The sequence below is a fragment of the Gymnoscopelus braueri genome (assembly GCF_963280865.1).
Source record: "Gymnoscopelus braueri genome assembly, chromosome: 6".
Lineage (NCBI taxonomy): Eukaryota > Metazoa > Chordata > Actinopteri > Myctophiformes > Myctophidae > Gymnoscopelus > Gymnoscopelus braueri.
This window is the reverse complement of record NC_137607.1, coordinates 31,475,504-31,503,228: the sequence shown is the minus strand read 5'-3', so window position 1 is coordinate 31,503,228 and position 27,725 is coordinate 31,475,504. Positions and strand designations below refer to the sequence as shown.

The following is a 27,725-nucleotide window of genomic DNA, read 5'->3' as shown; positions in this document are numbered from 1 at the left end:
TTGAACTTTGCCCAACCTAAACTCAAGAACTTTCATTTTCATCTTGACACGGTTCTGTTCCAAGAAATGAGCCGGAAATCACATGGCATGCATCCATAACAGGACATTCCAAAGATTATTCTGCTGTATATTAACTACAGTCAGTTGAAGTTAATTTTTTTTACAGTGCCAAATCACAAGTTGTCTCAAGACACTTTACATATAAAGCAGAGACCCAAATAGTAATAATAATAATAATAATAATAATAATAATAGTAGTTCTGTCAGATAACTCACGAATAGATTGAACCAATATTACACACCAAATATATGAAACAATATATAGAATGAGAATACAAGAGTGGATGTAATATATTTTATTTTGGCGTTCAGGCTCTGCTACATTTTTTCTCCCTGCTCAGCATAATTAAGACAACCATCATTAACCTTTAAGAGCAGGAAGATATATATACATAACAACCCCCCATGGGGAACAGAACCAATAGCAGAGCCCACTGGTGGTGCTGGGGTGGTGGTGGGAGTAAACGCTGCATGACAACACCTATGAAACACAAAGCAGACAGAACACAGATGAAGGTGAGCTTAAATAACCCGCCCGATTGGACAGCTGACTGCCACGTCAGAGTATGACGTACTGTATGAGTCTGCATGACACTGTAACAGCCACATAGAATCTCTCTCGAGTGTATGCTGCCAGAACTAACTCGCAGGCTACGTATAATGTATAACAATGTTATAATGTAATACAATATACTGTAATATAATGGTATAATATAATATATTAGCGGTCCACAGTCGTGTTCTATAGAAACCCTAGATTTGCAGCCAGAGGTTCACAATAACACCCTTGATCCACAACCGGGGGTCTGTGATTACAGTCACATAAACTCCAGGGAAGGGGTCCCCGCCACCCCGGATGTTGAGTTAGAGACAGGCCTTAATGGGACATGAATGCATACAATATTAAAGATATGTATTGATGGGACATGAACCTACACAAATCAAGAGGAAGAGAGGGTGGAGGGAAAGGAAGAGGGGAAGGAGAGGGAGAGATTTTATTATTATTAGTTTTTATTGTTGTTGATGATGATGATGATGGTGGTCATGAATGCACAGAAATATAGTGCAGCTGCATTGAATAGGCTGGGAGTCCAACCCAGTTGTAGCTGAGAATAGTTCAGGTATTCCCACCCAGCACAGTGCCCTTTAGACAACTGAGGCTGCAGGCAGTCAGGCTCACCCCCCAAGATAGTTATCTAAGGCCCGGACCGCTGGCCTTGCCAAAGAAATCTTTAAAAAAAAAAAGATAGTTATCTAATATCAATATACTAGGATGCATGCTGCATGTCAATCTTGTCAGCTTTATGCTGGAATGAAAGGCAGCATTCACAGACTGAAGGCCAGTAGGCCACAGCCCTCCTAAATGAAGACATTGCAAATTTGCACCTTGTGTGCAGACATGCCTGTCTGGAACGGGTGGAGGGTTGGGATGCTTTTTAAAATTTCCTGAGATGGTGTTTGTGTCACTGTTCTGTATCTCTCAGCTCAATGTCCATGCTACGTGTTTGCACTGCTCCTGCAGAGCAGAGAGGAGCTCTTGCGCTGTAGTTGGAGGCATTGGGCCGAAGGGCAGATTACTGACGCAGTGTCACGGTCAGCTGGCTTCCTGGCAGCAGGGAGATGTCACTGAAATCGGAGCTCCTTCCTCCCCTAAAAGGACATTCTCTGGATGAGGTATCCACCCTGAGTGGGTCTAAAGTCCGCCCCCCAACCCCTCCAAGAATTACAACAAGAAGCATTACTTAGCACACACACACTCGCCTCTGGGAAGTTCCAAGTTCAGATAAAGGAGAAAAAGCAGGGTTTTCTTTTTCACCTTTATCCTCCTTTTCTCTGTCTTTGATGAGTAAGGAGTAGTCAGGTTGCATGCATTTCATCCTGTCAACATGGCCCCTCACTGTACAATAAAAACCTCAGTGTTAATTTAAAGGGGGTGTAAGTGATGTGTTTTTGAAAGAGTTTTGTCGTTAAAAAGTTAAAGCTCTGTATTGTTAGTGTTTGCTCAGTAACAGTGGTCTCCCCATCTCTTCAGCTCTAGTAAAAAGAACATTTTCAGTTCAGGATACATTTGCCGGGTTACATTTGTAAACTTTCACAGTTGCAGATTGATAAATGAACATGTACTGTAGGATGCTTGCTACAGTACCCTGCATTTGCATGATTAGATCATCCTCCGTCTGACTTAACCACGACACCCCTTGAAAAGAGACAGTGTTTGTTTTCCAGCAGTTTTTCTGCTCTAGTTTTCTATTCATTACATTGGTGTCTGTGAGCTTTTGTCACACAACTCAGCTCATGGTAAAAATCCCAATCACTAACAAGGTCAACAATTTGTGGCAACCTGGAAGTTGCAGTTGGTGGTGCTAATGTATATGCATACGTACGTACAGTACTGTGTATGATACATTTAGAAATAATTGACATGGATACGGACGATGATTATGATGAATCGTTTCATTATCTTCTTATGTGATATTTACACCAGTTTGACAGGGACAAAAAGAGTTTTATGACTGGTTATCTCCAGAGTGCAGCAATGTAACCGTAAGCAGAGTATGTACCTGATATATTTTAAAGGATCTCATCATGGGAGATAAGTTAAAGAACATGAGGCACCCGAGCATGCATGTGAAACGGTGACTAACTGATAAGAACCTAATTTGTCCCTGCATACGTGCCTGTGTACAAACATGCATGTTTGCATGTGTGCCTACGTACAAGCATGTTTGCAAGCGTCTCTGCATACATGCATGTTTGCATGCATGCCTGTGCACATGCATGTTTGCAAGAGTCTATTTCAGTGGTGCAGTTATCTGTTTACATGCACGTTTGCAAGAGTCTATTTCAGTGTACAATTATCAGTTTTGCCTCCATGAATGCTAATGTCTTATCCTTGCGGCATTGACCTGAACGCACTTTCTCTGCACCTGAAAGTCTTCCCATGGAATTTATGGTGGGTTGCTATCAACTTGGTTAATAAAAGGACAGTTGCCATAAAGAATCAGAATAAACTTTATTGTCACATCAGAGGTTTACAGGTGTAAAACAGAAGGTGGGTGGGGGGGGGGGGGGCAAGGGAAGGAAAAAGGAACAAAGGAAGGAATAAAAAAAGGGACATACATATTTACTAACAAGACAGGGTCTAATAATGGTCATGTGGCTCTTAGACGTCATGTTAATGACGTCATGTTTTCGATGTTACGTCATGTCACTGTGGTGTCATATTGACTTCAAAATATGGAGCTATTTGCCTCCTCATTGTAGACACAAAGATAGACAGACCCTCCTGTAGACAGCCTCAGCCCATACAGTAGGAGCCATGCCGTAAAAAGCCTTGTGTACATTACACAACATTACTAATGTTTTGTAAGTCAAAAGGAACCAGGACTGTGTGTCTGGGGGTAAATGGGGGAAAGGTTGCACTTAGTGTTCGTAACCTTGAAGAGATTGTGCAGGAATCTTAACTTTGCATGGGACCTTTCGACTGGGATGGCGCCAAATATAGTTGCTGTTAATCTTTTAGCAGTTTGCTGTGTGCATTAAGCATGGGAGCCTCCTGGATTGACACTGTTCAGTTCACCCCACCCCATCCTGCGGTTCTATTGCAATCGGACATTCCTGGCTCTGAAAGATGCACATGAACACAAACTGCTTGCTGCATGTTTCACGCTGCAGAATGGGCTTGAAGGGCTAATCCCGGTTAATACAGGAAACTGTTGCGTGCACTACGTGTGGTCCAGTACATGTCATTCCCAGACAGTCAGTGTCATTCAGCCTCGATGCACCCCTTTTTACATTCTCTCATCGCTAGAAAAAGAAAAGAACTCATTTGGATTTGCTGAGAATTTCCCTGCTCAGCAAGATGGACCAATTTTCATAATGGGATAGTTATACTGTCGGTTATTGTAGGGAATGACAGGGTGGTGCATTTGGCTGCGGGTAAGCGCTGGATTATTGCAACAATGAGAGCTGTGAGTTAGTTGTTTGGCGCTATGTGAGAGGCAGGCTAAAGGTAGTCTGTGAGAATGAGGGGCTGTGGGTTTGCTGAATTCCTATCCAGTGAGCTGAGCCGTGGCTTCTGTCTAGACAAAGCTCAGTTGTCGGGGAGACCCAGGCAGAGCCAGGACTGCTCCAGGCACCAGGAAGTATTGGTGGGGAGAGGGGACTTTTTTCTCTCTCTCCCTCTCTATCTCTCTCTCTCTCTTTCTGCTAACTTCTCGTTCCTTGGGGGAATTTAAACAAATGGGGTCAACTGCTGCTAGCTCTTTTTTTTTTCTTCCTTTTTTTCTGTGGTGGGAGTTTTTCTCCCATGATAGGGTGGAGACAGCTTGGTGCATTTTGTAGCAGTGGAGCAAAAGATCTCCACTTCTTGCTTTCAAGTCTCCCACTCGACAGGAAATATAGTAGGCTGTCTGACCCGCCTTGCACAGTAAGCATTTATCAGAAGGTCCGCAGCACTCTGCAGCGTTTTTTTTTTTTTTTTGACTGGCTCCATCAGCAAAACCACGGCCACGCTCGACACACATGTATTCATGGGTGCTTTGGGGACACATTTAGGCAGAGCTGCAGACACAGACACACAGTCATACATACTCTCTCTCTCCCTCTCTCTCTCTGATGAGCCATTGTTTGTCACAGTTGTCAAGACGTTCAACTTTCGACCTCTTGACACCAGAGCGCATAGATTGAGGTGAACAAAATTGATTAAACAATAAAGCCCTTGGGCAAGCGGAGCCAGCTTGCCAAGGCTGTGTTGTCTTTAGCTGGACTGCATGCACCAGATAAGGCACAGACAGGCGGCGGGGCGGCTGACAGTGTGGCGGCTCAGACGGGAGACAGGGTTGACTGAGGGTTCATTAACTGTTGCGTTCAGCCGTAGCCCTCGGGGCTCTCTGCTGGAGCCGCACGCACAGGCTCCGTCTGAGCCCGGTGCCTACCGCCTCGTTTTGAGACGAGCCGTCCCGATGACAGCAAGGTTATGACTGGTGTTTACCGTGTACTTTTTTGCGTGTTGAGATTAAGATAATGGGAAGAGGAGGGACTGAGACGGATGTCACTCAAGCACTCAGAGTTGAACACGTCCATGCTCTGAGCGCTTCTCTGTCTCTGCAGCAGTGATGTTATTCTTGTGCAGTATGATCTTTAAAAAAATTGTTAAGTTTTCGTCTCTGTTATGAATTATTACTAAAGAAAGCTCTCTGCACATATTTTAAGGGGAAGGAAAAAAAGCTGTTAAGAGATCTGGCAAGTGTTGCGTGCAGAGCTGTTTTTATTGCACGCTTTCAAAGTGAACTGCTCTGCATGCAGTAGGACTGCAGCAGGACAGACAGCCCCCACCCACCACACCCCTTCCTCTGAAGCTTAATTTAGCTGTACTCTGTCGTACGACAGTGTGGCACGCCGGAAATAGCAGATCTACAAGCTCACAACGCGCCGCGAGCTTGTAGGTCTGCTATTTTCGGCGTGCCAATCCGTCGCATGACGAAGTATAGCAGGCTTGACTGTGTGAGCGTTTGTGAGCACTATTAATAGAAGCAGCTGCAGCTGGTGGGATGTTTCGTTGCATCTGGCCATACAGGCTTCTTTTTCTTTTTTCATTCTTTTTTTTGTGCTACATGCACACTTGTATTTTTCATTTTGCTCTCCTTCACTTTCTTTTCTTTTTTGAATTCTATTCTCTTCTTTGTTTTTCTCCCTCTGTTCCTCGCTCTGTCAAATCAAAGCGAGCTCACAGAATGCCAAATGGCAGCAGTTTCTGGACAACAATCAAAGGAGAGCCGCATAAGAGAATGTGAGCACATGCTTGATGCATGATGATGATGATGATGATGTGTGGTACTGTGTAGAGTGCAGCAGCCGGACTGTAAAATCCTTAGTGTTCATTTAACTCTGGAGAGTGTATAAAATACACTGTCAGAGTTAAATGAAAACTGAGAATTTTACTGTGCAGCACCTGGTTTTGGGGGCTTTTTTTTACTCGTCATTCTTCCACTGACTTCCTATGGGACATGAAAGGGGGTAGCAGCCTAGACTTCAAAGAGAACTTTAATCCATGGACGTTAGCAACTGTACATCTTGGAGTGTGTGTGTGTGTGTGTGTGTGTGTGTGTGTGTGTGTGTGTGTGTGTGTGTGTGTGTGTGTGTGTGTGTGTGTGTGTGTGTGTGTGTGTGTGTGTGTGTGTGTGTCACACAGAGAGAGAGAGAAAGCGTATACATGGACTAATTTCTCTGGAAATCAAAGGGATATTACTCACAGAGCTTTGAACTTTTACTGAGGCACTGTATGCAACATGTGACTCAATGCACACACAGGCGCACGTGCACGCACAAACACACACACACACATGCACGCAAACACGCATGCACGCGCACGCATGCAGGCACACACGCACACGCATGCACACGCACAAGCACGCACGGGTTGCACGCACACACACACACACGCACACACGCACGCACGCACGCACACACACACACACACACACACACACACACACACACACACACACACACACACACACATATAGAGGAAACCTGTTTGCACAAAGGGCCCATGCAGGTGGGAAAAGTGGGGACTGGTTGACAGACAAGAAACCGGTGTTAAAATCAATTGTCCTGTGCCTGACCCCACCATGGGTGAGAAGGTGTTGCGTTGCGTGTCTGTACAGTGCTGAAGGGAAAGGCTCCAGGCCGCGCCTCTGTGGAGTCTCGACAGAAACTCCCAACCTCTGACTCAATAGCTTGGAAGCCTCCAATCCCTTCTTCAGTCCACAGCGTAAACACGACTCCCCTCTGTGTCTCTTTTCATGTCGCCTGCCTTCACACGGCAGGTCCTCCGGGGGCTTATTTGAATAGGGCGCGCGGCGCCTTTGAAAGCATGTCAACCATCAGATCTCATAATCGACGACGGGCCGGGGATGTTATAGCATTTAGTCATACGGTCGGTCTCCGGGTGAGAGTCCCTCGCTGCTGTTTGTCTCTCTCGTGGTGGGAGGTTCGAGAAAGTCTGTTTCTCTTCTCTTGCACGCCTGGTTGCAGGGTTCGATTTCCTGGTTGTTATGGAAGGGGGTCCATGCCTCTGCTTTTGATATCCCCCCTCTGGTCATCAGTTGTTTTTTCATTATTTTTTTCACGATTTTGTAACCCCATTTTTTACACCCAGTGCCAATTGTCTATGTAATCCTGGGCACCACTTTCCCCTCTGCCAACCTAGGGAGGCCATCAGTTGTATCGCTGGTGGAGATATGTTTTATCCCTGCTTCTCGTCAGACTAAATTGAATACGCATTTGCTTTTGGGAAATTTAGACTGTCTCACATGTTTGATATATGTTTGCTAAGAATTTAACAATTTAATAAAACATTTATGTTAACCACAGTATCCTTGTTGTCCTTATTTGTCACCCCCCCCCCCCCCCCCCAAACCAAAAATAAAATAAATAATTGAAAGGAAAACAGCAGATCTACAAGCTCACAACACGTCGGGATGCAACTTGTGAGCTTGTAGATCCGCTATTTTCGCTATTCGGTTTAAGTGGTGAAGAAAATGTCCCCTCTTTATTTTTCTTTACAAATCGAACCCTGCGAGAAAGTCTGTCTCTCTCCTCTTGCGTGCCTGGCTGGACCCGCACTTCTGGGCGGCCTGGCTCCCCAGATAGCATCAGGCTGTCTGAGATTCAGTGCTCATGAGGGTGCAGTTAAACATGCGCTGTTGTGGTGCCTCCACAGTGCACACAATACCCCCTAAATAGCTGTCCCGAGTGTGGTGCAACACTGATAGCATGTCTGGCATTGTCACCATGCCTCTCAGTTGTCCCCTAAAGCCAGAGAGCTTATTGACGAGTCCAGAGTTCCTGGCCCGGGAGAGGACCGGGGATCCCACTGCTGTCCTTGTTGCTAAGCAGTTTTTGCAGTGCGCGGGTAGGGACAGATAATGGAGCTGCTTACTCTCCCATGGCCACGGCAGTTTGGAACTGGTGGGTCAGCTGATAACTGATTGTTTAGCCTTCGCTTCCCAGACAGGTCTGTCTTCGCAGAGTCAAGTCACTGATTAACACCTCGTGAAACAAAAACAGCATCCTGGCCTGGTTGTGCACGTCTGTTATTCTAGATAATACAGCTTCTTGTGCCTATCACAGATACTGTGCTTGTTTGCGTTAGATACGTGTTGTTTCTCCGATTATAGAGGCGCACAAATGCAAATGCGTTTCTTCTTTTCTTATTTAGATAGGAGAGTGTAGAGAAACTTAAGGGTAGAGATATGGGAGACATGCTAGATATGACTGGAGTCGGATTCAAACCTCGCAACTCACAAGGCATGTGTTCAGTGCACTAACTGTTTGAGCTGCCAACCAGTTAGTGCACTAAACTGGTGCATAACCTCATATCTTGCCACTGTTAACCTGATTGCAGGGGTAATTAGGGGATCCAGTCTAGGCCCTTATAGGTCAATTTGACCGCTCTCAGAGTTAACCACTTAAAGGAGCACTTATTTTCAACCTTATCTTCTTATAATTGGTCCTCAGACTCCTCTCTAATGCTCATTATAAGATGGCACCATTTCTGTCTACTCGCTCTGCTTCTCAGATGTGGGCTGTGGACAGTTCAGAAACCTGCCTAACAATGACATCATCAGCAGTCAAACTTTTCTTTTATTGATGCAAGAACAATGGCTTCTATTCCAGTTTTCATTAGCTTGGAATGCCCAATGTTCCATAAGACCACACTGGAGCTTGAGACACGTTGTGAGTTTGTGTATCTGCAATTAAGAATTTTGAATTATTTTTAATAAAGTGCCCAAAATAGGGACACCAGGGTAAATGTTAAATGAACAACAGTCCGGATTTCACAGTGTACTACAATGTGTTCATTGGCGTTTTGAACTCCTCAGGACCTGCTTCTTGTTACTATGGTGGAAAGCCACCTGTGCTCACACCACGACCACATGAAAGCAACAGCTCTGCGGTAAACCTATGAATATGAATATAACTTGCATCAATGGCTGCTCTGTGCTACACACTGTTCCCATCAGTAAACACTCACAGCGATAGAGGGTACTGCCTGGGTATTGGGATGCAAGCTGGGGACACCGGTGGGAAGGCTTGTCCAAATGTTCTTCTAGCTGTGCTTCCTGGAATGGCTCAGGCCAGATGCATTTGGTCATGGAGGGGGGGGGGGGGGGTAGGGGTGGCTACATGTTTTGTAGAACCCTGTATTTTTTGTTCTATTAGGTTGGGGGTGGAGATGTCGACTCTGTTGTTGTGTGTGTATAAACATAGAATATTGCTCTGCATCATTATTGCCTGCTCTGATGGTTTTGGAGGGTGGCTGCATCCAGGCTTTTTAGGGGTAATTCACACCACTGAGATTTGTCTCTGCAACGGTCCAATGCTTAATTTATGTTCTGGGCTGCAACGTGTTGCAAGCTTGTAGATCGGATTATTTATGCATGCAACACCGTTGCACGCCAAAGTATAAATTGGGCTTAAAGCGGTGTCGTCTCGTTGGCGACTCTTTGGTCTGAACTAGGCTTTAAAGCTAGAGGTGGTCGCCACTGTTGTTTATTTGTAAGGTGAGACGTTTACAATCCCTCAGAAGTGGTGGTGTTAAATAGTTTTGGGGCGTTCCTGTCTGCCATGGCCCCTCCTGCACTGAAGAACAGTGGCTCATTTGAAGGGCCACAGGTTCAAGGGTTCAACCCTATGGGGATTGGGGACTCGCTGGATCAGACAGTTCCAAGAGAAGAACACGTTTAGTGAAGTCTGCAGGTGCCCAAGCAGGAGGAAACATGATGGGGCAGCCAGGTTTGCGTTCTAACGGCCACTTCTGCCAGGCCAGGCCAGACCACTGAGTACGATGTGGCATACCTCAACTGAAGGGCATCATAGTCGGGATGCGCATACACAACTGCTGGAACCTGCCTCTCCTGACGAACGCTACCTAGAACAGTGATTCTCAACATATTTTTTATTTCAAGGACGCCCAGTTTGATATGCATTTGGCCATCGGCCCCCATTTCAAACCATTTTTATCTCTGGGACCCGAAAATCCTCATTGTCCGCTTGGTTCCATTTGTACACTCTCTGAGTTACAGACCCGTAAGGGTCCATTTGGTTCCTATAAGAACTATCAATCATTTAGCTGGGGACCCCCTGGAACCCCCTCAAGGACCCCTAGGGTCCCCGGAGGGCCCGGACCCCAAGTTGAGAACCACTGAGCTAGAAACCAGAATTAGTTTTCATTTCAAATTCCCTGTACTGTACTGTTCAATTTCATTTTATTTGCTTTGAACTGCATTGCAGTGCATACATTTGATTGTACAAAATGTGCTGCAAATGTTAAAATTCTTCAACTGCTTTGACCACCTAAGTGTTGACGTCATTGTATAGTCCACCTCAACGTTTGACAAAAGTTCCGGCAAGTTTGTGGCATCAAACTTAAAATCTCTCTTTAGATCATTGATAAACATTTTGCCATAGATGCAGGAAGTCCACCACATCACTTGCCATTTTTGCATCTTTCAAAAGGGTAAAGGGCAGTGGAAAACGCCTTGGAAACGCAGACACTTTTAAACCAACCTTTACTATTCATATGCACCCGTGTCACTCTCGGGTCATGATTAGAGGCTGCAAGGCACAGTAATAGCCTTGTAAAACATGAAACACTTTAGCGCTGAGGTTGTCAAGACAATAGTCTCGCTAGGAATGTCGCTTCCTCACAGATCGTTACACTTCAAGTGCCTCCTCTCAGACTTGTAGAGGAATAGACTGCTGGCGTCACGCAGTGGCACTGTCCACGTCGGGGTGGGTGGGGACCATCCCTTCACTGACGCAGCCAGCGGATTACATTTCCCTTCCTGGGTCCACTCTCCTCGGTCACAGCGGTGGCTGAACAGCGGACGGTTAACCCATTCAATCCGGTAACGCATCTGTGTAATTCTTAGATTTCTTTGGCTATTCAAAAATAGCAGATATACAAGCTCAGAGCTATGAGCTTGTAGATCTGCTATTTTTTTTTTAAAAGAGTGAAAATGTGTGCAAATCTTTTTAAAAAATGTACGCAAACATTTTTAACTAAAATCTTTGCTTCTAAATCCTAACAGTTTTAAAATATATATATATTTGGCCGTGGACCCCCATCTCAAACTATTTTGTTCCAGGGACCCCCAGAAGTTGTAACAGAGTTAAAAATGTTCGCTTTAAGATTTTCACTATTTAAAGAAAATAGCAGATCTACAAGCTTATAGCGCGCCACTCGGTGCCGCGCTTTGAGCTTGTATATCTGCTATTTTTTTATAGCCAAAGAAATCTAAAAATGACACACAGATGCGTTCCTTCCCGGTCTTAATGGGTTAAGACGGCCCACTGTTGCGTAGGGGACGGAGACCACATGCAAGAGTTAGATTGCGTATGAGTGGACGTCCGTGTGGTATAAAGTCACTGTTCCATGTTCAGGATGACTGCGAGGACGGGACATTGTCAGTAATATGTAATAACTTCACCAGATTCCAGAAGTCATGCAGTCCGAATGTAAAGCCTTTGGTTACAACATGGCTTTTGTGTTGCTCTGATGGTCATACACAGGGTTGCCTCTGCGGCGCTCTGCCCGGATTCTATTTTTAAAGCAGCCGCACCATATTTAATCATTTATACTTCAGAGGGGAACGGGCGATGCTGCTTCCTGTGGAGGAAGCGGAAAGGAGTGGGTGGGGGGATTAGAGAGATGTATGCTCTCTCGTCTCCTCTCTGTGCTGTGGACCGTAGCTGTCCTCGTTTCATCCCTCGTGCATTTCAGACCCCCCACCCCCCAAAAAAGAAAAGAAAAAACACACACACACACACACACACACACACACACACACACACACACACACACACACACACACACACACACACACACACACACACACACACACACACACACACACACACACACACACACAGGTGAATGTAATTTTCTCATCTCTTTTGTATATATTGTATTATAGTGTTTGTTTTTGTTGATGACATGTATTATTGTGTTCATTTGTTATGCTATGTTGATGAATTGAATACATACATGCATACATGACCACAATGGAAACAAGTCCCCAGGACTTTTTTGTGTTATCCTTTTCACACACACACACACACACACACACACACACACACACACACACACACACACACACACACACACACACACACACACACACACACACACACACACACACACACACACACACACACACACACACACACACATACACAAAAGCCCAAACCAAATGAGCATAAGAGAGCAGCATGTTACAGATCAATAGTTGTTGCTCACACAGATGTGGGGTTCTCAGCATCTGTGTTTCCTGTCCTGCAAGAGAACACCCCCCTCCCCCTGCTTTTGCCTGTTGTCTTGTTGGAGAAGCTCAGGCACTAACTTCTCTTTGCAGAAAGTGATGCAAACCTTCCTGTCCTGCAAGTGTGAGTTGTGAAACAGGAGTCTGCGTGTGATTGGGCCATAGTAGGCCCTTCTCTTACGTAGGTTGGTGTACTTCCAGATTAAATCAACTGTCACTTTTGAGAAGTTGCGTGGCTGCGGACAATAAGTGCAATAACATCTGCTGGACTCTGGGTTTTTCTCTTTTAGACTTACCGTCAAATTGTGCAAACGTGTTCTTGCGGGGAAAACAATTGCCGGGCCTGTACTCATACAGTTACACCACACGCTGGCCACGCTTTCAGAAAATATCTCATAAATCTCCCTCTCTCTCTCTCTCTCTTCGCAACATTGCCCTATGAGTTGCCTTTGCAACTACCACAGCTACTTCTATAGGGTCAATTTTGCCATCTATAATGCACACACATTGCCTGGTGTATCACATCCACTAAGTAATGTACACTTAATGATGTGCTTGTTTATTGGAATACAGGTTTGTAAAGGCGTGAAATGTCATCGAAGATGCAGAACTCCAACAGCATAGCCCAGGCCAGGAGGACAGTTCAGCAGCTGAGAATAGAGGCCAGCATCGAGAGGATAAAGGTACCAGTCCGCTTACTTTCGCTCATTCTCAACACCCCATCCCAATCAGTCTGATTGTGTTTTCATGTAAATTAACGGATTGACTCGTTCACAGGTGTCCAAGGCTTCCTCAGACCTGATGCACTATTGTGGAGAGCACGCCAAGTACGACCCACTACTTATGGGCATCCCTACTTCGGAAAACCCTTTCAAAGACAAAAAGCCATGTGCTATATTGTAGTAGAACACCGGAACTCGTGCTATTGTTTTTTTTGTTTCATTTTTTATCATAGGAAAGAAAGTGATAGTTTGATTGAACACAACTTGCCTTAAGGCCAATTCCACCTCCACCTTTTCCAGTTACCCGATGTGGTTTCACAACCTTAGCAGTTTGATAAGGAACGTATTCTGTATCCCTGCCATTCAGTCACATACCACTTACACCAAAGAACGCCAGTACAGAGCAGGGAGACGTCAGAAGCTGTTGGCTGGAAACAAAGCTTTAGTTCAAACGGTGGTGAATAAAGGTTAGTGTTGAGGCTGACTGGTGTCATCTGACGTGGTCTAGAAGGACCTGATGACTCTGCTGAAAAGATCTTTGGTCTGGATGGGGGAGTTCCTGAATCTCTAATCATCGCAGCAGACCATTAAACAAGACCACTAAATCTTTGGACCATTCACTGCTAGTCTTTCAGCTTTCACCCGTGAGTTTCTTCAGACCCGCCCTAATTTGTTGTTTTGGAAAGAGTTAATCTGAGTTTTTGTGTCACTGATAATGAGCGCCTCTCTGTGTAAATTGTGGTAAAGATAACAATCTGCTGTTGTTGGACTGGTGGACTAGTTAATCACACTGATGTTACAAGGAGAGATGCTAAGGAGAGAAATGGAAAGGGTAAAGGTCAATGCCAGTGATGTGCAGAGTCAGACCCCCACTGCTGGATTTCGCTTTGTGGTCAGTTACTTTAAAATCTATTATTTTTAAAAGCAAAAATAAATTATGCATCTCTATTTATTAAGATATGGAATTGCCATGAGGTTTCTAGTGAAGATTATAGAATTGTGCACTTAGTGTTTTAGGTAGACCAATCGAGTTCTGGCTTTGCAGCGTTGTAAGAAGATGACATGCCATCTTTCTGTCATTATATGTGTCGACCGCAGGTTAATCCTTGTTCTTTTTCATGGAGAAAAAGTTCACTATTTAATTGACCTTAACCACATGAACCCTAGTACATGCCCCTGGTCTGGGCATGTAATAATTTGCAAAAGTAGATGAACATTCAGCAAACATAGATGAACATTTGGCAAAAATAGGCAAACATTGGAAGAAATAGCAGATCTACAGTTTGTGGATGTGCTATTTTCGCTATTTGACGTACAACGAAGTATATAGGGTTCAAGTGGTTAAGAAACTTCTGATGTGTATTATTTTTTCATATTGGACATTTTGAGAAACCAACAAACAATAGAGTTTGCTTGTTGATGCAGAAAGGTTTGTTGGAACTTTAAACAATTCCAGCTAAGTGTTTCCACTATGGAAGCCATTTTCTTATAATGAATTGTAATTAGTGTGTGTATTTACGTATATTCAATTTAACACTATCTGATGTGGCAAAGTACGCTGACAGCCCCATTGATGTTTCTAAATTGGGCAGCAAGTGGGTTGATTCTCTTCACAAAGTCTGTCTCAGAACCCAAGACGTTTTTATTGACTGACATTGTCATGTATTTGCCTTAGGAATGAATATGTAACAATGCATAAAATAATCCTCTTGTTATTCTGTAAACATGGTACAGGTAGCAATATGAAATTGATTGCCGATCACGGTATATTCAGATGTGACCCTTTAAATGAAATATGCCTTACACTGATGTAAAAATACACTTGTTGGTAAAGAATAGTACATTTCTTCTAAAAAAGGTCATTAAGGCCAATTTTCATCTCATTAGATGTACCATCATACATATTGTTTTCATCAGCACATCCTCTGTGTTTCAGTCTGAACAGTTTATGCTATTCCTAAATGTATCACCTACAGGTATTTTACAATCTGTCAAAACGTGAAGACTGTTATTATGACCCATGCATAATGATTTAGAGAGAGGAAAATATAGCTGAGCATGGCTGGGTTACATTTTCATCTCTCACAATGATTATGTATAATGTTATATGTTGTTCTGTTGACGTACTATTTATGTGTGAAAGGGGAAGTGGTTGCCTGTGAGTTGATCTTTATGTATTAGCAGCTGTGTGTTTGTGCTCATGGATAACCAAGCCAACTAATTCAGATGCTTATAGCCAGCCAGGACTTTAATCCTGCTTTCACCTCTTTAACTACCTTGTTAGTTGCACTCCTCAAGTGCCATTGGCTAATACTGTGAACAACTAAATACAGGCCCCTTTTGATGTAATCAAATCATGATCTAATTATAGGCCATTGACACAGCTGATGACACTATGTTTCTACTGTTAAGTGGCTAATGTTATTTGATTCACCACATTAAGATATCACCTGTTCCACAAATCTGTGGCTTGAAATTCATACAAATCTGGTATGATTCTATTAATTCAACCAAATCTAAGCAATACTTCACCCTTTTGAATTTGATGTTGTTTTGATAGTTGATGTATCTGATCCATTTTCTTTGTCAGCAAATAATATAAATGATTTGTGTTTTATATTAGAAAACGTCACTTTGTACTTGATTTCTCACAAATAATGTGATGTGTGTTTAAATCTAAGTAGCATTTTGCAATTTATGCTACCTTTTAACTGTTTTGTAGATGTCAATAAATGTGTTAAAAAGCAAGACAATTACCTGATTCATAACAATTTTTGTAAGATAAACTAAAACCCACCCTAAAACAGATTTGATATGTTACACTGTCATTTGATATTCCTTTGCTCTAATCTGTGATGTTACAATATACTCTAATAATAAAAATGTTATTCCCATTTCGTGTTCAATCATGAAGGAGGAGGTCTAAAGCTGCAAATCGGGAAGCTGCATGTCTGACAGACAAAACCTGAAGTGAATCAGACGTTGACATTTTGGACTGAATCTTTTATTCACAATTTATATCAAATCAAAAATGTGCCCATAACCCTGGAAAAGTACCTACAATAGGCCTGCAATCACTGTGTCCACAAATATTCCCACTGTCAGCGGATCAGTTCTATTTGTGATCATCGCAAAGAAGCCTCTCTTGTTTCTCGCTTTGGGAGATGCTCGTTGTTCACACACCACATATCATGTGTCACACCCTGGCTTCCCACGGATCATGGAATTTGTGGAATACCACAGAGTTTAGAGAAACCTGTTCTTGACAGGAATAGTAGGAATCCTAATCAAGTTAGCAATAGAATCTGCTTCAACAAACAGACTACATACTTATATCACATGAATTATGTTTAGAGATTAACAATGAACAACCTGCAAATCAGTGGTATGAGGTGAGGTCAATGCATCCTTATCTAAACCAAATTAAAGGTGCAATAAGTGATGTAAGTGATCTCTTATGTTAAAATAAGTGTTAAAAAGCTCTATATTCTGATAGGAATCATTGCTATAGAGTGTTTGTTCCTGTCTCCAGCTCTCTAGTCTAGTAAACAGAAATGCATTTTCAGGTTGGGATACCAATGTTATGCACTTAGGAGGGAGAACTCATATGGGATAAACAAGTGCAATTGGAAGAGATGACATAAAGAAATGTGCAGAGAAAAGTTGGAACTGGAACACTATAACATTGAAGCTGATAAATGGGTACTGTCTCCTGATTGGCTGATATTGGCAACCCGCCTGAAAATATATTTTCTAAGGATCTGGAGAGACAGGGAGACCCCTTCTGTTACTGAACAAACTATACAGCAATGGTTACTACCAGAATATAGAGCTTTAATGTTACTTAAAACATTTTTGTGTTTTAACCAAACAATTGCCCTATACCTTTAAGAAACCTTTAAAGTTCTTTAACCTAGATTTGAAACTCACCCAATTCTGCACTCTGTGTGACTGGTTCAAGACCTCAGGTCAACACACTTGATATGCATTTGTTGAATAACACGATAATAATCCCTGAATTAAGTGCCCATATTCAAGTACATGGCTTTATAGCTGCTCTGGGACATGGCTTTATCGCTGCTCTGGGACATGTATCTATCATGTGTGTTCCTGTGCCCTGGGGGCAAGGCAGAGCTGTTATGCAACAACCCATGTAACTCTGAGCATCCCTTTCTCTCAATAGGTGTGATGTTACACTCAAAACCAGGTCAGGCCATATTGGTTGGCCCACATTGATGTAATCCTCACAACAGTGCCATGGTGTTTATGACTGGCTTTGTGGTGATGATGATTGTGTTACCTATCAGCTTGGTGAAGCTCCAGGATAACCCAGTAATCCAGTACTGTATGTGGGACCAGAGTAGAGCAGCCATTCAATATCTCGCCTATTTGCCATGGTTCTTCCTTTGCGTGACAAGATGTTTTTTTGTCAGGTAAAGAGAGCTTCTGTTTAATGATTGGGTGTGCTGTTTAAAGCCATTTGAGTTTCCTCCCCTACTGTTCTGCTCTTTCTGCAGTTGCTATTCTCCTCCATGAAGACAAACTATTTGGCATCGACTATGTCCTTCTTTTGTTTTGAAGGCCTCTGCTTCTGCAAAGATGCATCTCACACAGCACTGAAAAACATTTCAGCAGTTTATGTAACATTGTCGTTCAAATTACAAACATCTCAACAAACCTGCAAAGACCTCGGAGAACCAGCTGTGACTACAGCATTCTGGACATGATGGCCACAGTCTGGAACTCTCACTCAGGGAGTGCAGGGACTCAGATGCTGTTGCCAAATCTCTCCAAATTCCAGAGTTAACAGGGCTGAGGGAGAGATGTGTGTACCCGCCGTACGTCATAATCACATGCACATGCTACCTTCACCCAGCTGCCGTCACGTGTGACGGGACGACAGCATTCCATTGAGGGTGGACAGTGTTGACTCAACTCTTACCCCACCTGTATTCTGCAACCTACCACTCATTGGTGCTATCTGATATCAATATCTCCAACTCTGTTGCTCTTTCGGTGACTTCACAGTCGGTCACACTGACATCGCTGCAGCTGGTCAGCCCCCTTACTTAACGTTGGCTATTAATGAGGTGTACTGCTATTGTTATGGCTTTGCTGGTCAGGGTTGCGCCCCTATTCATAGGACTATTTTTAGCCATGTGGTTGGAAGTACTGCACAGTGACTGAATAGCCCTGACTCATGCGCTCATTGTTTCATGAGCCTCTATTTAGAAAGCTTTGTCCCACCTCACTCTGCAAAAGCACCCATAAGTACTGGTGTCCTCCAAGAGCACTATTAGGCATTTGCCTTTTATTACCTTTCTGCTATTTTTAGTACTGTCAATAGTTAAGTTTAGCCACTTTTTGTTTTGATGATGGTGTAGACGTCATGGTTGACTGCTGGTTAGATGGTACATCGTGGAAATTCCTCTCCACAAGATCTAATCTTCAGTCACCTGCAGAGTGTGGAACTACTGCATCCTGTGCACGAACAAGGCTTGTGTTAGTCTATCACCCATATAGCAAACTGTTGTGAATTCATTGTAACACAGCACTATGGAGAGTCCTCTAGCATGTTGTAGAATTAGACACTTAACTGTGTTAGTAAGCTATTTAGAAATGTGATGAAGAAAAATTAATTTGTTGTAATATAATACATGTATTTAGAACTTTAAGTGTGATATTGCCTTTATTTTTACCAGGTTCAAGAGAGGCAAGCTACTGAGTAGGCTGCCTCAATGGGTTCTAGAAATAAGCAGAATAGGGTCCATAGTAGGTGAACACAGCAGGACAAAGCCCCACCCTTATGGAACTACAAGTGTTTCATATAGGCTTGTTAGGGCAACACAGTCATGTGCTGTTCTTCTGTACTGGCAGTTTACAGTTGGCATAGAAAGCCCTGCACTGACTACAAATCATTAAGTCATGGACACTTAAAACATTTTTTTTCCTTGTTTGTGTATTTGTTTATTTTTGTTCAACTTATGAATAAGGCAGTATTCCATGAACTATGCATGAATAAATACAATTCATTAAATTAATTATTCAGAACACAAAAAGCAATAAAGTTAGTGGACATGTCAATACATTACTCTGCCCTTTTAATAACATGCTAATACTTTCCCTTTTGACTTGAAACAAACGGCTCTCATCATCTTAAATACCATTAAATAAAATTACTTTTTTTTTCTTTGTTTAGATTTGGTCCAATTTAAATAAATTATTCTTCGGCCCGAAAGCCCAGGCTAGTCCAATCCAGTGTATTCCAGTCCTTAAATCTCAGCCCTTGAACAACTGAGGCTCTCTTGTCTGTGTTCCAATCCTGAGCTCACCACCACGTGTGTCTGCCGGCTCACATGGTTCAATTTCCTGTGTGGAGGCGTTTTTTCTCGGCAGAGAAAAAGGCAGTCATGATATGGAAATCCTGTAACCCAGATTGCTGAGTCACTCTTCCTTGGCCCCGAGATATCCACTCTGTCCTGAGGAGTCCGTTGAACTTTTTTTTCCTTTATCTTATTCCACCCCTCCCATCTCTGCCCTTTATTCTCTGGGGCCCAGCCCGAAGAAGTCCGACGGAGACCTTGCACAGGTCGAGTGTATGTGATCTTCTTAAATGCACACAATACATTGATAGTTGTTGAAGCATCATCGGTCGGGCAGGTTAATGACCGGCACCCACTGGTCCAGACATCGACTGTCTCTGCAGAACCCGTTGACTTTGCTCAGAGCAGGGTCCTTCCACGGTGAAGACTGGGGGGTCTGAAAACAAAAGAAGACAGGACAAAAATGAACTCTGGGTTTATAGCATGCACAGACCTGGTAATACATTTTGGTGTACATTAATGTTGCTTGAGTTCTCTGCAGCTACTGCCATTGGTGAGCACCATGTTGCATGAACATGTGCAAATGCATCTTACATTCAGTGGAATGCTTCTAATCTCATGCTCTCATGCAGTAATTATTTTCCCTAGAATGTGCCTCTGGAGAGGTGAGCAGTGGGAACTTAAACTGTCAGTAATTAGTACTGGGTAGATGCCCACTGGGAACATAAAGGTATCAGTCCCACCCTGCTGCAGACTGGCTGTGCCTAAAGCCATAAACAAGAGATTGTAGGAAGGCCCAGACAATTAAAGAACCTTGGGTATGGCCCCAAGGGACTGTCGTCTATATGCATCTCTAACCGTAAAGACCCATGAGTAATACTTACGGTCACAAGAACACAGTGTAGATCCATGGGCTCCCCTCCGGTTTTCACCCCACCGAGGATCTCTGCCAGGCGCCTCATGTTGCTGACTCGCAGGATGTTGATGTCATTCTCACAGCAGAACGCCTGGATCAAGGTGAAATGAATCTGAAGGGCAACATCCTCTTTGTGCTCCTCATCCGTGGCCAGAAGACACAACACCACATTGTCCGGATCCCTAAAGGCAGCAGAAACAAATAGTTGTGTTTTAACAGGTTTTTCTTTTTAATGAGTATTAATGGAATCAAATAATGTGGGACAGAAAGATTGTTATATAGGGGTTCTGTTCGGACTCCCTTGCATTTCAAGACAGGAGCAGACACGTTGCATTATGTATTAGAGTAGCTTCATGGGTCGTCTTCCAACTTACGCATTCAGTGACTTTGCTGCCTCGTAGACACCGACAGTGATGCAACCCTGAGGTAATGCAGAGCTGAGGACTTTCTCCAACGCTATGGCCACAGATTCCATCCTGAAGGGACAACAAGCACAAATAATAATTGGAATGTGTTGAAATCAACGAGCACGACAACAACACAACATGCAATTATGTTCAGCAACCCGAGCTTACAGTTTGAAGTATAGTTACTGTTCATACCTTTAGTAAGTTACTAAAGGTATGAACAGGATTGTTGCATGTTGTTGCAACCAAATTAGCATTTCCCCCTACTCTCTGATGGTTGTGTAGTGTAGCCTATTATCCAGGTGGGTCGGGTCACATAGTATAAGTAACATAACAGGTAGCTCAGCTGGTTAACTAAGTTAAATACAGTGTTGCCATGTCCGCTTATTATAAGCGACTTTGGGCTTCTTTTTCTGTAAAGTTTTTTTTTTTTCTGTAAAAATTGGTAGCGGTGTTTGGGTCTTCTTTCTAAAGTGTAGTTGCTTATTTAGGTTGTTTCCTAAAGTTGTTTAAAAAAAACAGTGGTTCTCAAACATTTTCATGTCAAGGACCCCTCCATCTAAAAGTATGTTATGCTTTTTTTCCCCCAAAGAGGTTTGAAAATAGCAGATCTACAAGCTCACAACGCATTTGTGAGCTTGTAGGTTTAACTCATGTGGTCTATAGTCGCTTCTTCTGGGCTTGTTTTCATAGAGACCTGGTTGCTCATTTCTCTCGCACAATCTGGCAACGTTGTACACGGCACTCCGTACGACATTGTCGCTTGCCGACAAGAACTGATCTACAAAGCCAACAAATTGCAACAATGCATCTACGTGTCGTCATCTTTTGTAGCTCCGTTATGCAAACGACACCCCGAGGAGAGACTTCGGCGGAAGGTAAAAAGCTTGTTCTGCAAATCTGCATGCAACTATCTTCTATGCATTAATTCAATAAAAAACTACTGAACGCAACTCACCTTTCTGATGAATTAATGTCTCCACTGGGTTCTTCAAAAGTCATATTGCACATCCGATCGGACGAGAGGGCTAGAATATCCAGAGACGGTGCGCGTGTCTCGGACGGTCCTGTTCAGTGATGATATCCACACACGACGTGTTCACTTCACTCTCTCTCTCTCTCTCCAAGTATCTCTGCAACACTGATCCTTAGTTTCGTGGGAAACGGCTTCTAAGGTTTTTGAGAGCATTTGCATGACTCACTCCCATTGGTCATATGCAAATGTTATGCAAATACTACTGACTGGGGCTCCTTTCGGCCTGCGCATCAGAGCTATTGCGCCCCCCTGTGGTGATGATATGCCATTGTTCACAATTTGTTATGGTTTAAAATGTAAACCATTGACTGTGTCCATCCTCGCAGATGAGTAAGGCTAGCTGGGACCGAGGCTAATTGACTGTAGGTTTAAACAAAAGACACCCAACAAAACTGGAATTCCACTCATTTGACTGGATGAGCATCAATAGTTCAAATTACATAATGAGTAATAAATAAATAAATATATAAACTGTAGCCTAATTGAGCCAAATGTTTTGCAGATATAGAGCACTGCCACTAAATAAGCACAATATATTTTAGCTTGAGGAAGCATTCAATGGAGCTCAATGGACAGGTGGTAGCGCCATCTTGGGAGGTTTTCAGCTATTAGTGGACAGGTTATTTTTTTATTATTTTTTATTACCAGAATCAGAGGATGCCAGAGCTGTTTGTGCTGTATGTTCACGTTTGGATCAGTAAATATGCAAACTACAAGCAAAGTTGTGGACAATGCGTTCTTTGCCTGTGTATCCATGAAGTCTCCAAGGTGCATCAGTGGTTTTTGTTGACTTTTTGAGAAGTTTGAACCGAGCCAACCGCATCATAATGTGTTCCCACTACAGTCACATGGCGGGCAGCTGGGCACTTACAGGGTTAAGTAGCGGAACACATCTTCTGAACTGACTGCAGATCAGCCATCCAAGTTCCAACTCCCAACTCTAACTAACTCAGTGGTTCCAAAACTTTTTAGCTCAAGACCCAAAAGAGAAATCAGATGTTTGCCCGGGACCCAAACTAGTGAAAATAGCAGATTTACTTGTGAGCTCGTAGATCTGCCATTTTCACTACTTCTTAAACATTTTTTAAATGTGTTTATAGAAATGATTTTGTTTTTTAAATACTTAATTAATTAATTATTTGTGATGTTTTTGTTTAAACTTAAAAAAAAAATTTTGAAATAAAAAAAGTATATATTTTTAAATCCAGGAAACGGAAAAAAAGGAGATCTTCACTCGCGACCCAAACATGGGTCCCGACCATAGGTCCCGACCCACTGTTTGGAAAACATTGCTCAAACTTCATCCTGCTCTCATGTGTATCATGACGAAAACTCTTCTCGGTCTTCTGCATCTCACTACCCGGCAACGTGGCAAGGCGCAATAATCCAGTGTTTTGTCCTCCCGGTATAATATAATCCACTAGATAGCCTATTTAAAAACACGGCTGTTTATCGAAAATGACAGGCCACGACATGTTTTGTAGAAGTTAAGAATTAAGTTATATTTCATTTTGTATATAGCCTTCGGAGACTGCAGCTGTCAAAGTGCCTTAGGGCGTGTTCCAAACTTCCAATGTTGTTTATTCTCTACCCCATGACTGGAGGATACATGGATTGGATGTTATTACGCCTATATTAAACCAAGATGAAGGTCAGAAATGATTTACCTAGTTTAATTGTAAATAAACAATGATATCAGTGGTGTGTAAAGTAACTAAGTAGGCCTACATTAAAGTACTGTTAAATTTTGAGGCATTTTCAATTTATTCAGTATTTCCAATTTTCACTACTTTTACTTCTACTCCACGTATCTCAGAGGCAAATATTGTACTTTTTAGTCCGCTACAATTATTTGACAGCTTTAGTTAGCCTACTTGTTACTTTGCAGTTTTAGATTATTATCACAAAACTTACATTGACCACTTCAGTCCTGTTTATATTTCGGCCATTTGAAAATAGCCGATCTACAAGATCACAATGCATTTTCAAAATATTTTTTATACATTTTGAACTTGTGAAATGGTACATTCTGCATAATGAGTAGCCTACTTTAACTTTTTTTTACTAGGCTATTAGTATATTTTGATGCCAATACTCTTGTAGGCCTACTTTTACTCAAGTCCATTTTGAATTTCGGACTTTTACTTGTAACAGATTATTTCCGCATTTCAGTATTGATACTTTTACTTAAGTAAAAACATTTAGTACTTTTTCCACCACTGACAATGATCAGGATAATTCCCAATAAGCCTATCCATATATAACCTATATTTCCAACTGCAAATTGGTGTGAATAGGTCACGCCACACCTTAACGTGAACTTTATACCCTGTTATCATGCAGGTCACCTCAGTTCATGTTGTGTTTTCATGTGGAGTGATGTGGAAGTTACAGTTGCACTTTGACTGAGTCTGAGATCACATACGGACCAGGTTTGAGGCGTGAGTACTAGCTTAAGGAGCTATAAGGTTATGTTTTATTTGCAAGAATGTGAATTAGCGTTGAAAATCTTAAAAAACACTTTAATGTTTACCTTAATCAATGGTTTGATTCATTGAGACATTGATTCAAACCATATGGTTTGAATCAACGTCTCAATGATTCAAACCGTATGCATAGAAACATTTCAAGTGTAAGGTTGGAGTATGATTTTTACAATACACAGCAAACCTTTTTCTTTCAACTTGTTTTCCCCGGGGAATAAAAACAGTGATTTCTGTGTGTATGAAGAGAGGGAGTGCCTGCCGTCATGGACCCCTCAGGTCACCGCTGGCCAGAAACTGGACGTCACTCCCACAGAGCGAGAAGCAGAGAGGACTATGCCAGGTCTGGCCACCGCGACAGTGACCACAAGTATCCATCAGTCGACCCCAGAGAGGACAGGCAGTGGATGCATCCAGATGCTCGCCACAGGGCCTACTTCACTAGCCCTCCACCTCCGCCAAGACCAGACTACGCTGCCAGCTCCTACATCACACACCAGCGATCAGCACACTCCACGACCACGCCACAGTCCAGGTGAGTTCAGTGATGCAGTGATGGGCCTTCTGTGACTGAAGCTAAATGTATACTTAGAACATAGACAATAAGCTCAGCTTGCTATTTTCCCAGAATTAGCACCAGAATAGGGACGCTAGGGTTCATGTACACTTCTAAATCATATTCTATTGTGTAATAATGTGATATTAAAGCAATGGCATTGTGTGTGTGTGTGTGTGTGTGTGTGTGTGCGTGTGCGTGTGCGTGTGCGTGTGCGTGTGCGTGTGCGTGCGTGCGTGCGTGCGTGCGTGCGTGTACGTACGTGCACGTGTGTGTGTCTCTTTACTTGTGTTTTGGTTATGATCGTTGATATTGATGTTAGTTACATCATAGCCTAATATTAATTACATTACAAATGAAATATTACACACAGACAAGAGTTCTTAATTGGTTTCGTTTGGTACACCTCTGTCTTTAGGCATGGGTATGACTATCCACCTCACAGCTACTGGGATTACAAGGGGAATTATGGGTACTCTGACCAGGATTATTACACAGCACAATATGGACACCAAGGTACTGTTATTAATTGATGCACTATACTGCAGCCTATGCCTCACTAAAGAACAGATTGTAAGATTCTGTGTCATTTATGTCTGTGAAGATGCTGGCCAATGGGCTGCCCAGGACTTGTGGAGGTCGGACCCAGGTCATCACGAGAGATCATATGAGCAGGAGCAGCCTGGACGTGCCTACACAGAACAGTACATGTCAGTCACAATACCACTCACCCACACATTTTCCTTTTTGTTTTTGAGGAAGGGAGAGTGAGAGGGAGGGAGAGAGCCTATTTCACCCACACGATAACCCGCTGATCGACCTGTATGTTTTTAGCGCAATAACCCTGGCAAAGCAGCTACGCTGGGCAAGCTTTCTCTCTCTCTCCCACTCTCCCTCACTGCTGAGTTTATTGAAATTAAAGTTTGAGAGTTTAAATAAAGATAAAGTTAAAACAAATCCATTATGACGAAGTATGTAGGGCTTAAGTGGTTAAGTCAACTGGTAACCTGTATTGGTAACCTCTTCATTCAGCCATGACCAGCAGAGAGACCACTCCCAGGCCCAGCGTTACCTAAATGAATCTGAGGACCATTCTGTCAAAGACAACGAAGAGGCCTCCTCTTGTTATCCGGGGAACCTAGCAAGCTCCAAAAACTCAGGGATGTCTTCCAGTAGCTGTGAGCTCAGTCAATACATCAATGGAGCTGAGCATAGTGACCCAGTCCAGCACTCATCTGATGCAGGTGACTACCGGTATATACAGCAGTGTATATATATATATACACTATATATATATGTGTGTGTGTGTGTGTGTGTGTGTGTGTGTGTGTGTGTGTGTGTGTGTGTGTGTGTGTGTGTGTGTGTGTGTGTGTGCGTGCGTGCGTGTGTGTGTTAGGGCTTTCACCAACTCGACTAGTATAACCACTAATCGACTTTGTTGGTACTAGTCGAATAGTTGAAAAAAAAAAAAAAAAAAAAAAATTTTTGTAATGTAAATTTCGACTAGTCGACTAGTCGACTACTACTTGGTCAAATGAGTTGACTAGTAAAAATCATTAGTTGTGAATGCCCTAGTGTGTGTGTGTGTGTGTGTGTGTGTGTGTGTGTGTGTGTGTGTGTGTGTGTGTGTGTGTGTGTGTGTGTGTGTATGTATATGTTACAGTATGATTGGAGAACCAGTACGATTGAAGAAAGCGCGCTCGTTTTTACCACCCACCCAGCACTAGAGGGAGCCACAAGCCAGGCTTGTGCACAAAGATATATGGCCACACACACACACACACAGTCTCACACACACACACACACACAAGCGCACACACACGCTCATGCTTTTTTTGGTTTATTGAAAGCAGGACTGTTTAGATACTTTTATTGTGTTCTGGCTTTTGTTTTACTTTCTCCCTGACACACACATAGCCTGGTAAACCCTCCCTCCGGAAATCTCATTTCTATTTGATTCCAGGAGTGAGTCTGGGCTGATCGCCCATTCTGCAATATTGGCTGCAGGCTGAGTTGGGCGGAAGTAATACCGTTGACTGACAACCCCTTCAGCCAATGATATTTTTTCCCCTTCAGCCAATCAGCAGTTCACCAGTCTAATGTGACCAACGGGACTTTTGAGACAGCCAAGCCCAAAATGGGTTGCCTTATTCGGATACATGGGTGTCACTGCCCACCCCTACCGGTGCTCTAAATTTTTATTTTTAAATAGGCTTTGTCATGATTAATTGACCACATATATGAAGTTAAACAACTAAATTCTATCCAAACGATATATTATAAGTAAATTCCGTGCCTCAAAATAGAAGTTAGAGAGCTTTTTGAAGTAAAAAAATAGCGGAGATTATAGCGGACAAGAAAAAGATGGCTGCCGTTCGTGTTTTGGGCTCACTCGAACTCGCCACCTGATTGGCCAACTGTCGCTGTCAATCACAGAACGATGTGCGACGACGCTGATAGGCTCGGTTAGCTGGTAATTCCACTAGAAACCCCCACAAAGGGCTATCAGGCCAGACTCACTCCTGGAATCAAATAGAAATGAGATTTCCGGAGGGAGGGTTTACCAGGCTAACACACACACACACACACACACACACACACACACACACACACACACAGTGATCCATGAAAAGAACTATTCTGTCCCTATCGGTTTACAACTCAAACGGCGCTGAGTCGACTAGTAGAGCATCTACTTATCCCTTGTATAACGCACTGACTTTTTTTTTTTGGTTTTTTTTATTGTGCTCCTTTTCCTCTAAGCACCTTAACGTCCATTGTCTATCATGCACAGTATAAGTATAACATGCACAGTATACAATACATTGCTGCTATGCTCAGGCACCTTAGTTTAGTTTTGTTTAGTTTTTTTTTAGTTTTTATTATCTCAGGT

General features: G+C 42.9%; 3 protein-coding genes across 3 annotated transcripts in view; 2 read left to right on the top strand and 1 right to left on the bottom strand.

The window, feature by feature from the left end:
• The window catches only part of gng12b (guanine nucleotide binding protein (G protein), gamma 12b), a 35,008-nt gene extending 19,179 nt beyond the window's left edge, over positions 1–15,829 (top strand). The window contains exons 2-3 of the mRNA XM_080431528.1: positions 12,963–13,072; positions 13,167–15,829. Of these exons, the coding sequence (XP_080287654.1) occupies positions 12,980–13,072; positions 13,167–13,292 (219 nt within the window). The 5' untranslated portion in view covers positions 12,963–12,979 and the 3' untranslated portion in view covers positions 13,293–15,829. The remainder of the gene's footprint in view (positions 1–12,962; positions 13,073–13,166) is intronic.
• Positions 15,830–18,917: 3,088 nt separating this feature from the next.
• Positions 18,918–21,889, bottom strand: gadd45ab (growth arrest and DNA-damage-inducible, alpha, b). The gene is made up of 4 exons (XM_080430232.1): positions 21,716–21,889; positions 20,725–20,826; positions 20,319–20,532; positions 18,918–19,870 (listed from the first exon to the last, which is right to left on the bottom strand). Exons 1-4 carry the CDS (start codon positions 21,766–21,768, stop codon positions 19,757–19,759), a joined length of 483 nt encoding a protein of 160 aa, XP_080286358.1. The 5' UTR covers positions 21,769–21,889; the 3' UTR covers positions 18,918–19,756.
• A 1,270-nt stretch (positions 21,890–23,159) lies between these two features.
• sec16b (SEC16 homolog B, endoplasmic reticulum export factor) overlaps positions 23,160–27,725 on the top strand; it is an 18,034-nt gene continuing 13,468 nt past the window's right edge. Inside the window, exons 1-6 of the mRNA XM_080430854.1 lie at positions 23,160–23,444; positions 24,137–24,234; positions 24,504–24,811; positions 25,251–25,348; positions 25,437–25,542; positions 25,865–26,076. Of these exons, the coding sequence (XP_080286980.1) occupies positions 24,543–24,811; positions 25,251–25,348; positions 25,437–25,542; positions 25,865–26,076 (685 nt within the window). The 5' untranslated portion in view covers positions 23,160–23,444; positions 24,137–24,234; positions 24,504–24,542. The remainder of the gene's footprint in view (positions 23,445–24,136; positions 24,235–24,503; positions 24,812–25,250; positions 25,349–25,436; positions 25,543–25,864; positions 26,077–27,725) is intronic.

Coding starts and splice junctions, on each gene's coding strand:
- gadd45ab (XM_080430232.1), bottom strand. CDS start 21,768: ATGTGCAATATGACTTTTGAAGAACCCAGTGGAGACATTAATTCATCA. Junction 20,827..21,715: donor GACATTAATTCATCAGAAAG/GTGAGTTGCGTT, acceptor TTGTCCCTTCAG/GATGGAATCTGTGGCCATAG. Junction 20,533..20,724: donor GCAGCAAAGTCACTGAATGC/GTAAGTTGGAAG, acceptor TGCTGCCTTTAG/GGATCCGGACAATGTGGTGT.